We start from the raw sequence: 16,298 nt of genomic DNA on the forward strand, positions 1-16,298 counted from the left end.
GAAAATGCGTTACATGGACACTGGATGGTGCTACCGAGTGCGTTTACTTATAGGTCAATCTTTGTACTATTCCACCCATACCACGGCGGGGTAGACCAGAAATGGACCTCCCATGTGGGTAATCAAACCCTGCTTTAAACACAAGGAAAAAGAACGATGCAGTGGGTGACAAGGACAGTCCAGCGTGTGACAAGGCAGACAGACAGACAGATTTAATATACTGTAATACAGTATAAGGTCTCAAGCCCAAACTACAGTATTGAAATGGACTGAATTTATGCAAAGTTGGAAATTCAAAGAAATATTGGATGTTTTCCGTAGATGGTACTTGGGACAACACAGAACATGGTATTCATCTTCGGTGATCTTTGCATTATTAGTTGTGCACTTTTCCCACAATCTTTGACTGCGGGGTATATTTTTATGACGACCTGATTCTAATTATAAGTTTAAGTTGTTGCAACGGAATTTAGCTATGTTCTTGATAAGATAAGGTTGGATGTCACATGTAAGGTACTTTCCAACATCAAGGAGAGATTTAAATAACTTGTACTTGCAACATTTTGAGTTGTCTAATGTAGGGGTGAATGCCAATCCCGAATTAAATTATCTTTCAGTAGTTGCTTAAATTCAGTACAGACCGGTGTTTCATGTGTCGTGTTTAGCCATACATGTCTAAATCCCAGTTCAAAGAGTATATTTCGAATCTCACAAGCCCAAGTACAACTATCTGTATCAGAGCTGGATGTAATCATATAGTAAGCTTGGTAGGGGAAGTCTTGACGCTTTCATATGGAGTCTGCGCCAGAATGTAACAGCTTTCATAAGTTAGCTGTACGCAGGCTTTGCCACATTCTCCAAGAGCCATATTGTTCGGTGTAGCTTTGCTCAATCCAAGAAATCTTTTGCAGAACTGAGTATGAACAGTCTCGATAATCTTCCGACACGATGTCCCCAGTATTGTAGCTCCATAGCTTAGTATAGGAACTACTATGATTTCATAAATTTTTAAAATGTCACAGTAGTTGAATTTGCCAAATTTATACCGGTAACGATAAATACTGATAACTGATTTCTTCGACTGGGGCGCAGAACAATTTAGTGCTTAGTCCAAGAAAGTTTAGGCGTGAATACAATTCCCAGATATATAACTGGTTTATAACTTATATTTCTTTCCTTTTACAATGCCATTTTTCATAGTTCCTCAGTGGGCCGCCATTTCAAAACACAACTATACACAGAGAAAAAAGTTAAGCACCATAATTAAATAGTTATGACCATGCATTGAATAGTCCAAATAAATATGACATTTGTTGACACCAATCAACATTAGGTTTGCAATATATGGTCAGTGTTTTAGTGAAACCAGAGCGCCAGAACACAACAAACAATGCACGTGCAACAAACTACCCATGCTTTTTCCGAAATGCAGTATGTTCGTGCAGGCGAAATTCACTATTTAATGGGCTTTTTCCAGACGGTTTGTCATTACCATAAACAATGGCACATAGGAGGTTGTCTGAAGGCCAAAGATGACAGATTATTGGTCTTCATGCTGCAGGAATGTCCTTTAAGGCGATTGGAAGACAAACAGGTTACCATTACACTGTGATCAGCAGACTCATTAGAAAGGCTAATCAAGTTAAGGATCGTCAACGTTCGGGACGTCCCCCTGATGATTGCAAGTTGGACCTGCTGACTATACGGGGCAATTTGACAGGTGCGCGATACATCCAGGAAGTGCTGCAGCCACATGTCGTTCCTCATTTTGAACTTTTTTCTCTGTGTATATGTCTGTTTTATCCAAGCTAATTTTCATTTCAGTTTTATCACAAAATTCTCCAAGAAGATCGATTTTCTTGTGTAGTTGCAGAGTAGTATCTGCTATCATTGGTACGTCGTCGTCGGGTAATAGTAGTGAACATACATTTTAAAACTGAATTTAATGCATGCAATGCACACTATCAATCGATTGCAACACTGCACTGTGGGCCTGAGGCCTTATACTGTAATAAATCTATCGGTCTGTGTGACAAGAACAGTGCGGTGTGGAACAAGGGCAGTGCAGTGTGTGACAAGGGAAGTACAGTGTATCAGTGTGTGACAGAGACAGTTTAGTGTGTGACAAGGACAGTAGGCGTTACAAGCCCAGTGCAATGTGTGACAAGGACAGTGTAGTGTGTAAAAAGTACAGTACAGAGTGACAAGGATAGTATGTGTGACAAGTGCAGTGCAGTGTGTGACAAAGCCGATGCAGTGTGAGACAAGGACAGCACAGTGTGTAATAAGACCAGTGCAGTGTGAGAGGACAGTGTAATGTGTGACAAGGACAATACAGTCAGTGACAAGGGCGGTGCAGTGTGTGACAAGGACAATACGTGTGACAAAATCAATGCATTATGTGACAAGTGTGTGTGAGAAGGACACTGCAGTGACAAGGAAAATTCAATGTATGACATGGACAGTGCAATGTGACAAGGACAGTGCAGTGTGTGACATGGACAGTGCAGTGTGTGACAAGGACAGTGCAATGTGTGACATGGACAGTGCAATGTGTGACAAGGACAGTGGAAGTGTCAAAAGGACAGTATGTGTGACATGAACAAAGTGATGTGACAAGTGCAGTGTGTGACAGTTGGGAAACAGACAGCACCTGGAAACAATTGTTTTTGCAATCAAGATTACGAGCAGTTGACTTAATGAATTTCTGTCAGTCTCCAGAATGTTTTCAGAATGCTTTCATACAGTTGACCAAAGTACCACATCAAAATACAAACGTTGCTAAACTCAGGTTACCTCCTGCATTCACTTTATGATCAATGGCTGCAGAACAGTTGTTCTGACAGAAACCTACCAATAATATGGATGAATGAGTTTAGTTGTTTTTAACAATATTCCAGCAATATCACAGCAGGGTACACCAGATATGGGCTTCACACTGCACTCATGTATTTTAAGCGACTTGAAATGAAGAAAACAGGATTGACATGTACAATTTCACTCACTGTAAAGCACAAAAGTTTTCAACATATCGCAATACAATTTATATTCGAATCGAACCAGGTCATAAGCATGACGAGCAAAGAACTAGGTAATGCCAGCACTTGCCCCCGTGACGTTCATCACGTTCATATACCCGAAGGCAACCCAAATCTGTAACCATGCTCCCATCTAACAGGAACATTACCACCCTGAAGAGTGGTGAAAACCACAACATTAGATAAACAAAGAAATTAATAATCAGAAATGTCATTATCAGTGACTATCTCTATGGAAATTGTGCAGTTTCTAAAATCCATGTTCAGGATGTTTTGTTGGTCATTCAAGCTTACATGTCACTACTGATTTTTTTTAGGTTTTAGTACCTTTTTCTCAAAGTTACTTCTCCTTTATTTATTCAGAATAATTCAATATCCACTTAACGACATTCATGTTTTGGCTATCAACGGTTGATGTTTCCATATAGAAGGGTTTTGTCATTAATGTTAGCTGTGATGTTCTGAATACAATCCAACATGTGACTTGTCTCAACAATTAGAATCTAGGATTGAATCTTTGCACGAAAGGTATTTGAGTGAGTGAGTGAGTTGGGTTTTACGCCGCTTTCAGCAATATTCCAGCAATATCACGGCGGGGTACACCAGAAAATGGGGCTCACACATTGTATCCATGTGGGGAATCAAACCCGGGTTTTCGACGTGATGAGTGAACGCTTTAACCACTAGGCTACCCCACCGCCCCTCGAAAGGTATTCAAAGGATGGAGAGACAGATGATGTTTTCTCTACACCCAGATGTCAAATGGCAAATGGCTGATTGAACATGTTGACAATCAACTGATAAAAGGTGCATCGAACTAGCTGTGACATGATCATGCAATGTATTAGTATTCACTTGATCAAGTCAAGCTGAACAAGCTGTACTGCACTGACCCCCTTGCAAAACATACTGGTAACAACAATTTGAATCTATGATCATTTGTTAAACTGTTATCCTGTGTTGAATAAAATTCTGAGACTTAAATTTTCAACTGTCAAGGTCAAATTATGCATTCTTAATTTCACTTTATTTGACTTACGCTTTTGTTTACAATGAAATTCATCGGTACGTTTTCCCTGTAAACAGACTTCAGATAACAATAAATTTGAGAATTTCTTTAAAGCCTGCAATGACTCATTGATCATGTGGACTGATGGATGAAACAATGCATGTAACTGCTCTGAAAGACAGAACCAAACACTTGCAACGTCACAGTTGTGTTGTGGGTACACAGAGCACTGTGCCTCAAGTTAAATGACCTCAGCAGGTAAATCATTAGGCCTGCACAGTACATCTTTTGTATGATACATATCGTAATATTTTCTTCACTGAAAAACATACGTTAACATTCACAGCAGGTGTTTTCCTTTGTTATTTCTTGAATAGAATACAAACTATAAATTGCAAACGCATAAAAAGGAAAATACTATACCTGGCTATGCATCCTAATTTTGAGACTGCTGTTATCAGAACTACAACAAGCATTATATAAGTGAGTGAGTGAGTAGGGCAATATTCCACAGAGGCTGACACCAGAAATTGGCTCACATATTGTACCCATGTATTTTGAGGGACTTATAATGTAGACAACAGGATTGAAATTTACTATCAATGTCACTCGCTGTCACTAAAGTTTCCAATATATCGCAATACATACTGCAACACAATTTCTTTGGCAATACACTGACCCGTTAGTCATGCAATCAAAATGTGTCAGAGCTACAGAACAGGATAGTATTCCAGGAAAACCTGTCCATAAACATGAAATATTTCATGGACAAAAACTTTTATCTATAAATATTTTCAGTCTTGCACATTGTTCATGAGTTAGTCAATCATTATGTTCACACAGTTCATGAACACCTCACACAAAAGCTGTTTCTTCTGAATATCTTCATTTGTGTGTCAGTTCTTTTTGCATCCTTGACAAACTATCTGTACATCCATACTACACATATTCACACACAGGCTCATCACACAGTTCACATCATGACTTGTCATGTTTGGAGTCTGATTGTTTGGTGTTCACAGTTATATCCCCTTTGCTGAACTTGTCTGCAATGTCATTTGCATAGCAAGCATGGAACAGGTCCTTAGCTGTGAACTTGGTCTGTGTGATGTCAGTAACCTTGTATGACACATAGGGCTTCAACTGGAAGGGAAAAGATGTCTGATGTAACAAAATATTGATAACATTATAGACATGTGACAACAGCATGTGTCATTGCTTGTTTAGAGATTTTGGTGTCAGTCTGTGATCAGTGTCTCACTGGTAACAAGATAATTCAGGTTAATAGTATGAGGAATAAATCATTTGGTAGCCAGGGAGTGTTAGTCCAGGCGTGGTTGATGTGGTAACAGTGGCAGCATGTAACAAGTTGGCAAGAGACAAGTGCCAGTGAGCCTTATTGGTAGTATGTACAAGGATGAAGTGGGCAGCAATGATAATGAATTATCCCAATATTAATAAGTGTGATGAGATAGTAGCTGTTCCGTTTCTGTGATTTCACCCCCTTACGACAGATAAGAACTTTCGTGTTTTCAATGATGATAGTTTCTTAAACTACCTTTTTGGTGGAGTCCGGCAGATGTTCAAATAAAAGAAAGCTGTTGGGTATTAGTAAATGATAAACATGTGTGCTGTTTATATTTATGTGGCAATTTTACACAATGATAAAATTTGCAATTCATTGGTCCGTTTCTGACTGAAACAGACTGTAAGTGCAATGACAGTGTGTGTATAGATGTATAGGCAAAGATGACACTTTAACACATAGTAGACACCTGAAAAAAAATCTTCTTCTTCTTCTACTTCTTCTTCTATGTAGTGAAACAACTAACTTGATTGTTGAACAACTTCATCCTCGCCATTGATTTTTTTGTAGCATGTTCTTGAGCATGATTGCATGAATGAAGTTTTCAAATGCAAGAACCAACTTTGACAGGTAGAGACAAACGGGTAAAACTGTACTTATTAGGGCTTTGGGAGACCCTAAAATGAGTTTGAAACAACCAGGATTTCGACACATCTCGTTTGAGATAGCAGGGTAAAAATAATGATAAATATATCGAAATCAGCAGGGACCAAAAGATAAGGTGAACACAACCAAGACTTCAACTGTAGCTCTTTGATGTTTGAAAAAATCTGTGAGCATAAGTATGCTGCTGGTAAAGCTAAAACCATGGTTGAGCTGAACCAGGATTTCAAAGTGGTTTCCTTTCTGCCTGAATTGTGAATGATCATGATAATGAAGGTCTATTTTAGTGAAACTCATGAAAATGGGTGATGACAGGGAAATATGATAAAGGCTGAAAGTGCCAGCATCCTGGTCACTTTGCAAACAATTATAGTCTGGAATGAGTTTAATTCTAAAAACTTCACCTTGAAGTCAGTCAAATCTGGTACAACAAACTCCGGGATCATCTCAGGCACATTCCTGTATCTCCCTAACTGGGGGTCATGGAACCCTGTAGGTGGTACGACTGCAAAGAGAAAAGAAAACTCTTTGATGTAGAAAACCTGTATATATGATGCAGTGTAAAGTGAAAATATGCATGAAAACAAACACTGTGCCGCTTCTGACACAGTAAAATCACTAATCAAAACCACACAATTCCATGCTATAATGGGTAATTAATGTAACTAAATTAAATATTTTTCACTCAAATTTCAGACTACTGCATCAGAATTCATCTCAAAAATCACCAGTAAATGATGGGGGCATGAGCACAACTGACAGCCACTTCTGGCTTGGAATAAGAGTAAAATAAATATGGTAATCTTCATATAATACTAAGCAAAGCAAAAACAATTTAAGTGGTAAACAGTATTGTCTGTGACGTTTATTGGAAATTTAGTGTCTTTGCTGACAAAGTCAACTTCTCTTGTATGTTCACACAAAGAGATATGCTGTGTCGTTTTCTTAGCCCTGAAAAAGGCTTCACGAAATTGAATAATAACTAGATACGCCCAGATGTAAGGAAGTTCCCAATGCTGCTACTGTTGCAGCATGGAAAGCTAAGAAAAAGAGATGTTTATTTCATAAGTGTTGAGCCAAAGGCCAGTTAATAAAACTCATGTGAACAGTTAAGCATTGTTGAAACAGCATCAGCATTAGAGTAAACACCTATCTTTAGTCAATATGTAATCTCCCTCTTTTGGAACAGTTACCATGGTTAAAGGCGATGTTCCCTTAATCCCAGATTTATGGACACAACACTGCATTTCAAATACATCAAAGATGAAAGTAGCATGTATATAACTGAACTTTAATTACTCGAAGTTGAGTGGCACAATTTATACAGGTAAGTTGACTCCAAGCTCATCTGTACATCAAACCAAGTTTATGAGGTCAACATTGAGCTTCTGTATCACTCACATTCTTGACTGTTTGAACAAATTTCTTATGACTGACCACTTGGTTCTGGATTAATAGTTGAATAAATGAGAGTGAAATCTTAGCTTTTGTGTAAACGTTATTGAAAAATTAGCTAACTTGTCTGCATTGCTTGATTTGCCCACTTTCATGTAAAAACTATTAAAGGGAGATAATTCTTTATCCACAGACTTTGATGCATATACCTGAAAAGAACATTCTCAAGAACCCTGGACATTCAATCCGATGGGAGGACACTAGGATACTATCTACCAACAACAAGAACTGGCGCCAAAGGAAACTGCAAGAGGCCATCGAGATCCGGAGACAGAAACCAGCAATCAACCGTGACCAAGGAGTGTACCTACCAAGTGCCTGGGACTTATTGATAAATTAATCTCATCTATCTGTGTACATTCTATCTATGTAATTCATGTATAGCCAATCTACCCGTGTACATCCTTATCTACTTGTGTTTGTACATCATCAACCCTCATGTAAACATGCTCATCAACCCTCACGTAATCATGTACATCATCCTTAATCCCCAATCATGTGTTATGTAAACATCCTCCAATCATGCGTAATGTATCACCATTGGCTTCCATCCTTATCCCCAATCTTGTACATCGTCCTTACCCCCTACCTGCGTTATGTAAACATATCCCATCATCTGTAATGTATTACCATTGGCTTCCATCATTGTTATCACAACTGTCGGGTTCCAATCAGCGCTTGTTTATACTGGCTTCCAGCTTTCGTTAATTCATTCCACTTGTTACTTTGTTATTGTTTTACCTGTACATATAAACATAACTCTGTACCCCATTCTCAATCACCTGATGAAGGAGTAAGCATTAACTCTGAAACGTTGTGTTCTCATATAAAGAAGTTGATATCCATAAAATCTTCATTCTTAGTGTTATGTTGAATGCAACTAATCTCATGTTGAATGCAACTAATCTCAATTTATTTATGAAACAAAGACCAAGACTAGGTGAATAATCAGCTTAATTCATGATAACACATATAAACACATCACACCACCATCATCGAGAACAAGCCCAGTGGATATTTTTTACATGTTTTGCACATGCACACAGTGAGTTGAAAAGTGATACCACCAAATTTTGACACACTGCCCACAACACAGCAATAATTTATAACCTCAATATCAATTAATTTCTTCTTTGACTAGAGTTTGAGTTTGAGAGGCATTATCATTATTCTAGAAGTTGTGAAAACAAAGGAAAACCAAGTTCTATGGATAGTTCCTTAGTGTGTGACATTTTGGTGTTGGTAACTAGCATATGGCACCAAGCATGAGGTACTTGTGAAAATTGTTCCTTTGGTAATCATGATAATATCTTTCAGAAGTTCCGGATGTTTGAATGCATTACATGGGAGACAGTGTTTTCGTAGACTGAACCAGTTCGTAGACGCAGTGATTTTGTAACCCAGACTGTTTCATAGACGGTGATTTCGTAGACTTGTAAAAATAAGTGAATAATATTATTCTGCAAGCATATTAATTTTGATAAACCACTTGACTTATGTATTGTGAAGATTTTTTGGTTTTGTTTACAGGAATACAATGCTATGCTCTCTTTCAGCGATATGAAACTTGGAACAGCTGAAGACATAAACAGTGTGATTGAAGAGGGAATGAATATTAGCCTGTAAAAAAATGTCATTTTGTGTTCAGTGGTGCAATAAAAGTGAAGCACTTAGTTGTTGTCAATGTTAATTAGGAACTAGTGACTTGTTTTGATTGTGTATTGTTAATTACTTTGGCAGTGACCCACCCACCTTCTCCACTGCTACTTTTGGGCTTGTGTCTGTATAGTTGAACGTTGATCAATTCTGTGGTCGTGAATGTTAAAGGGGCACTGATGCGGAGCGAATAATGTTTCTCGCCAACGGTCTTATTATGAAACCAAACTGCAAATTGGTCAGCACCCGCTCCCTCGACCGTGACGGACAAAGGGACTGGGCTCCTGTCCACATTAGCAGAATTTCTTCGCCTAAACAGTCTGGAGGCCGGATGCCCATCATATGCCATTATTTAAAAATATCCTTGGTATTCCTTGTCTGATCGTAACAAAATATCCCAGCAGTGTAGTTTTTTTCCGGATGCTTGGATGGTATAGTGACTGATCCATTTTGATCCTATTTCTGTGTTTTTAACCTCGATATTTAATTATGTTCTGAGAAAATATGATGTCTACAGGCACGTAGCAAGCCATTTGTTTCAGTCCGAAAGATTGCAAAACTTTATATTTATATAGTTTTGGGTGTTGGTTCAGCTGTGATAGCAAATATCATACGTAAATTTGGTATGGTAGCTACCCTGGTTTATTATTTATGGTAATAAAAACACAGTTGATTTATTTGAATTCGTAAACTAAAAACGACGACTTTGCCTTTCATAGAGAAATCTGAAAATCTTCTTACGTAAAAAAACCCAACTTAATACACCTATTTACCCAAGTACACAGCAAATGCCTGTATGTATTCCTTTTGTAACGAAGTTCCATTGGTATCCTCAAAACAGTTTCGGCCCATAAGTGTTTTCAGGCTGCATTCGACACAGAGATTACATCTTCCTTGCTGTAACTCGCGTTTGATGGTGTAAACCTACAAGTGTTATTTGCCATCATTCTCTGGATGAACAGTTAATGAATTTATAACAGGTATAATTAGTAGTAACACCACTCAGGTTACTCAACAAAGGTTCCCATTTGGCATTTCTGCTGCCTGGAGTATATACTCAACATCATAAATTAAGGTCTGTAATGGCAAATGTATTGTATGTTATGTAATATGTGCATGTAAGAGAGTTTATCAGCTGAGTTACAAAAACAAACATCGATCAAAGGATTAACCGATTAATTACTTTTATCTCCTCTACAGTGGATTTGTCAAAAGGCAGTGTGTGTAGATGTACTAATCTATACTGACTACACCCCGTCATAAAGTGCAAGTGTAAAAACAACATCCTCCCTTCAAAGAATTAATTAACCACTCTTGCGTTGATTGATTGCTCATTATTGGTTAACTAAATTACTTAGAATGGCGGACATAATACAATTAGTTGCCAGGTGTGCTATCTTGGGTGACCAATGAGAGGTTTATCAGGTTTTCACCAATGTGAGAGACATGAAACGATGTGTTAGTTTTTCACAAATTAGACTGTTGGAAGACACACGACACAGAGCAGGATTATTTACCAGCTGATGAATGGAATCCGATTTCTTTTATGTAGATATTGATGTATACTTTCCTGAACAAGGTAGTAGCCTGACATTGTTGCTGCAAAATTAGTCTGTTTTACATTCATTATTTGCATTTTGTTTTAATTTATTTGTTGTAGCATTCAAAAGAATCTATATGACAGAAAACACACAGTAGATCGCGTATGTGTGTGAAATACGATCCACATTTGCAATCTATACAATGCATAAATGTTGCTGTCATGTTAGAAATTTATTATAAGTATAAGCAGACCGTGTGTTCTTTTATTAATTTTCAAAATCACACAAATATGACAATAAACTAATTGAGGTTATGAGACAAAATACAGAGACGTACATTGGCTTCATTATTTTTCCATCCTAATAGTTTTTCACCATTTCTGCCACTGGAAGATGATTAACCTTCAAAGTGTTTAATTTGTTTTCATAATATATTTGTAATGAAGTAAAAATGAATTCACCTTAGTTGATCTGTCTATAATTAAACTCTCAATTGCGCATACGGACTGTGCGGTAGAGGTCACGAACCAGTCACGAATTCTGGGATATCATCCGGGTACTCACGGGAGAAAAACAATAACAGAAGTTTACACCAGTCCACGGAAATTACTCCGCATCAGTGCCCCTTTAAATAGGAAATAGTGAGTTGTTCTGATTGTGAAATATTGTGTGTATATTCAAGTGTTGTTAATTATTTGTCGGTGACCAACACTCTCTATATCTTTCTTCCCCACTGCTACTTCTGGGCTTGTTTCCGTAGTTGAATGTTCATCATACTTACCTATTGTGTATTTTGGTTCTTATTTCGGAAAATTTAGAGATTATTATATTATTTGCATACCGATCATACTTACCTAATATATTGTTTTATTCCACCATATTCAAACACTTTTCGTTTACACTAATGTCATAATTAATAATAATACCAAACTAACTTTTACTAACATCATTTACTAACGTCTACGAATCAGTCTGGTCTACGAATTCACTGCCTAGTATCAGATTAGATTATTATCCATAAAATAGATTACTATTGCTAGTATCCATCGTGGAAGTACAAAACCGATACAGTATACATGTCAGTTCAGAACATGCATGATTACCGGATCATTTCCAGCCTCGTGTTTGCATTGAATTTGCATACCGTGTTTTGCAACTGCTTTCTCCATCTCCACGCTTCCGCCCTTAACATAGCGGTTGACGTGCTTAGCTGTCACTGGGAAACGTCTGTCAAACGGGACCCGTGTCTTCTTCCCCTGCCGACAAGAAGATGAGCCAAAATAGCGTCGCGACTGGGCCAAAACTACTGATCTCACACTAAATTCACACAAATTCATCGTGATGTTCACGACAGGAAGTCAGCATATGGTGGCCACCTAGTGGGTAACATCAAAATTTAGGATTGTGAGGCTTGCTTCTAGAATTGCCAGGATTGTGAACTAAAACGAATAGAAACGATTTCTTTTCCAACAATTGAGCGAAACAATTTTAGGTACGAATACCGGATAAACAGAGAACCAAAGATTATACAAATTCTCGTTTCTTTTTCACTTTTAAAATACTGACAGATAACTTTCATTAGCTTTGTTTGTGATATAACATCAGTTACAACAAAACTAGTAAAATCTACTATTAATGAACTTTTAGGAGACAGGATTTTGTTGATGAGAGCTATGTCTTTATCTTTGTGTAAGTTGACAATAATATTTTACACACAGCGGTGTTGACAAACCAAACTAAGATGTATGCACATTATACGAGAATCGAACCTAAGACCACATTTATCGAGCAAGCTTACAAAAACGCCATCACCATATGGCTGATATATTGCCGATGTGACATGAAATTTTAATTCTCTAACTATGAAAGCGTAGTGCTTTACTTCTAAAGTAACTGTTAGAGTTAGCTAACAAATTGTATATTTTTCATCATTGTGGAAAGGCAAATACAATTCATAGGCTCCTCAGTCGCCGCTTTGTTTGCTTACATAACTTGAGGTTATATTCTACTCAGAGTAGAACACATCATGTGATTAGAAATGTGTGTATATCTAAGATAAACTTCTCTCTTAACAGGCCAGTTTCCACCAAACGTTTAAACCTGAAATATCTCCCACGGCAGGAATGTGTACAATCAATTTCTGTCTATACGGGTCCCGGCCTCTGTGCGATGGTTGTTATTTTTCGGGAAATCGAGGTCACGGTCCAACGCTAGCTCGAACCAGGGATAAGCTGTATATAGTCTTCCTGCTGGAACTGACGATTCGAACATGCTCGCTTGTGTGACGAACTGATGACTGAGTACTTAGCACAAGGTTTTATACAACATTAAGCAATATTCCAGCAATATCACGGCGTGGGGACACCAGGAATGGGCTTCACATTGTAGCCATGAGTGGAATCGAACCGGTAGGACGAGCAAACCCTTCAAGTGTGTTATCTCACCAACCGATGGCGAACTGATGGTTTGATACACATGTATAGTTATTTGTCTTTGTCATCACCAAAGCGTCTTGAATTGGGTTTTACGCCACTTTTAGCAATATCCGGCCAATACCACGACGGGGAACACCGAAAATGGGGTTCACATATTTGTACCCATCTAAGGAATCGAGCCCGAGTCGAACCGTTGTATACATGAGGTACGTGTAATTGTCGAACTATATAGTGTGACGTGCTGACGTGCTGACGTGCTAGCGTTCTGACGCTGGGGTCATTTCATTGTGCACTTAGTTTGTATTTTGTGAGAAGAAATTAACTTGAATTGGTAATACACTACGGAAATTGGCAAAAGCACCTAAGAATAATGTACAGTTCAAAACGTAAATATAAATGACAATTTAAGGTCCTGTGGATGAGCAACGTCAATGTTACACTTCAATCCTCCTACTTCTTCAAAGAGTGAGTGAGTGTGATTTTACACCGCTTTAGCAATATTAGCCAATATCATGACAGGACACGCCAGAAATTGGCTTCACACATCGGACACATGTATGGACTCGAACGTTGGTGTCCAGCGAACGCTTTAACCACGATGCTACCCTACCGCCCCTTCATAGAAAGATATTGCCCTGACACTTGTTGAAAAGGGAATAAAAGAAGACCGTTTAGTTCGGAGTTGCTATGCATTGTGTCTGACTGAAATGTACGTCTTCACTTGACAAGTGTGCGCATATGCATGCGACCCCAACACACACGCGCACATACGCACATATCATTGTCAGAGTTACAAAGTCTTCAAAGCTTTATCAAATCCCAGTTAACCACATGCATGACATACATCACATCCTGGTTATAATGCCACCGTTTGTCCAAGAGACAATGTGGCATTATATCCAAGGTGGCATTATATTCAAGGTGGCATTATAACAGTTAGGACAGATTAAGCTGATGACTGCTGCAAAGAGCCTTGAATGACTGGATAATCCCTCAGCATAGGGTCTGCAGGTGATTTCTTGTTGTAGGTGGCAGTTAGTATATTGGCACATGTGTGACATGGCATATATCCTGTTTGGCATTTTGACGAGGGTACTGTATAGACAGGAAATCCGTTCTGTCAAAAGTATGGCATTATACCCAGTGTGGCATTATAACTAGGGGCATTATAACTAGGGTGCCCTGTAAATTAATAACCCATCGTTATTAAACGGCGTTTCAACCTTAAACCAAAGGTTGGTCATTCATACAACTTACAAGGCTAGATCTGCCATTGTCACCAGCTTTATACGTAGCTTTGAAACACCACTCGGTTACCTTTTCAGTTCATTTGAATATTTCTAACGTTTAGTAAACGAAAACATATATCATCAAATGAGATCAGATACAGTAGCCACAAGACGTGACCTCGACGATAGCTGCACGTGCACTCTCAATCACGCTTCTGCAGGTAGTGGTGATTCCACATAAGCTTTAAACATATGCAAAAAAACGTTGAGTTTCTTATCTAAAATGATTGTCTATGACCATGCATGGACTGGAATAACTGTGGAGGCATGACGTTTGGAAATGCGTGTCTATCCTCCACAGCGCGTGCATATTTCTATTTATAGACATTGAAATACATTTGAGTTACCTCCCTTAGAAGACAGCGCGTACAAACGGACATGTCTGCAAGGTACGTGCATGTCCTGCTTGTGAAAATAGGAGGCCTTTGTGGGTAACAACGAATTATCAGTAAGTTGCAGTCAGGTAATTAAATGGCATTTATGCTGTGAAATATACTTATTAAGTTTTATTCATGAATCAATGGTGCGATTGTTAGTTTGACGCTAGTTCCTGAACACCGAGTGCTGCACGAACATAACAACAACAGACTCGAAGTGCCCAGGAAAGTAGATCCAACTTCACACAATGACAGGTTGTCATAAAAAGCACGTACAACGTATTGACTAGCAGACGTGCTAATTTTCCGTGTTGGTATATTAGCAAATGTCTTTTTTGAGTGGATAAAGGATGCGTTAGGTGGTTTTTGAAGCCATCCTGACCTATTTATTGCCAAGTCGCTGCGCCATGTGATCACGTGCTGTGACCTGAACAGTGTGATTATCGCAGTCACACAAGATGTCAGCGTGACACTACAGGGTTGTTTTTGTTGCTTTCATTGATTTTGTTACTGAAAAAGACATCATTAGTAGAAGTCATTTGATAGTCACATCGTTTTCGTTATATTTTGAAATGCCATTATACTTTCAGTATAAAATACTTTCAGTATAAAATACTTTCAGTATAAACTGGAAAGAAGCAACTCTTGTCAGTATCATTCTTCAAAGGCATTTAGAAGTTGGTGAGGTAATACAAGACACTGTTATGGATGACAACTTCTTTCATTCTTTTAACAGTGTTAAAAAGAATTAAAGAAGTTGTCATCCATAATAGTGTCTTGTATTACTTGTCAGTGTATTTAAGAAAATAACTATATCGATAATTTTTTTGGTTTTTTTTTTTTTTCTTAAAGTTTGACTGTTTAATGTCTTCCCTGAAATTGCAGCGAAATAATTGTATTTGACCACAGTAATGTCACAGGGTGGTCATGGAGAGACATATAGCTGTACCCTGTGGAATTTAGATCAGGGATCACTCTATTTTTCCAAAGTGCTCTGTCAGGGAGTCTATGACAAGATCATCATAGAGTTCAAAATTGGACTGGTTAGAATGTCATATATTCTGATAGAATAGGAATGGTTTGGCTCAGATTGTTAGTGAGTTTGTGTAGTTTTACATTGCTTTTAGCAATATTACAGCAGTGTCACTAAGTGGACACAAAAAACTGAACCCATGCAAGGAATGGAACCCACCTGGCTACCCCACCATCCCAGTTCCAATGAGGAAGTTTTACGAACACTTGCTTAAAGGGACACTGATGAGGAGAGAATAATGTTTCTCACCAATGGTCTAATTACGAATCCAAGCAGCAGATTGGTCAGAACCCGCTCCCTCGACGGTGACAGTCAAAGGGACTGGGCTCTTGTCCACATTAGCAGAATTTCTTCACCCTAAAAAGTGAGGAGGCTGGATGCCCATCACATGTCGCTATTTAAAAATATCCATGGTATTCCTTATCTGATTGTAACAAAATGTCCCAGCAGTATTTTTTTTCTGATGCCTGGATGGTACACTGACTGATCCAATTTG

At 38.3% G+C, this 16,298-nt stretch overlaps 1 protein-coding gene across 2 annotated transcripts in view; it reads right to left on the reverse strand.

Annotated features, from left to right (window-relative positions):
* Positions 1 to 3,822: 3,822 nt before the first annotated feature.
* The window catches only part of LOC137289219 (large ribosomal subunit protein mL41-like), a 254,186-nt gene continuing 241,710 nt past the window's right edge, over positions 3,823 to 16,298 (reverse strand). Inside the window, exons 2-4 of one of the 2 annotated variants that reach the window (XM_067820847.1) lie at positions 11,813 to 12,006; positions 6,421 to 6,521; positions 3,823 to 5,190 (exon numbers count right to left, since the gene is read on the reverse strand). In XM_067820847.1, coding sequence (XP_067676948.1) covers positions 5,026 to 5,190; positions 6,421 to 6,521; positions 11,813 to 12,006 — 460 coding nt within the window. In that variant the 3' untranslated portion in view covers positions 3,823 to 5,025. Of the gene's footprint in view, positions 5,191 to 6,420; positions 6,522 to 11,812; positions 12,075 to 16,298 lie in introns of those variants that run through there. The other variant, XM_067820848.1, reaches the window with a different exon arrangement.

The sequence above is a fragment of the Haliotis asinina genome, chromosome 1 (genome assembly GCF_037392515.1).
Source record: "Haliotis asinina isolate JCU_RB_2024 chromosome 1, JCU_Hal_asi_v2, whole genome shotgun sequence".
In the NCBI taxonomy this organism is placed as follows: domain Eukaryota; kingdom Metazoa; phylum Mollusca; class Gastropoda; order Lepetellida; family Haliotidae; genus Haliotis; species Haliotis asinina.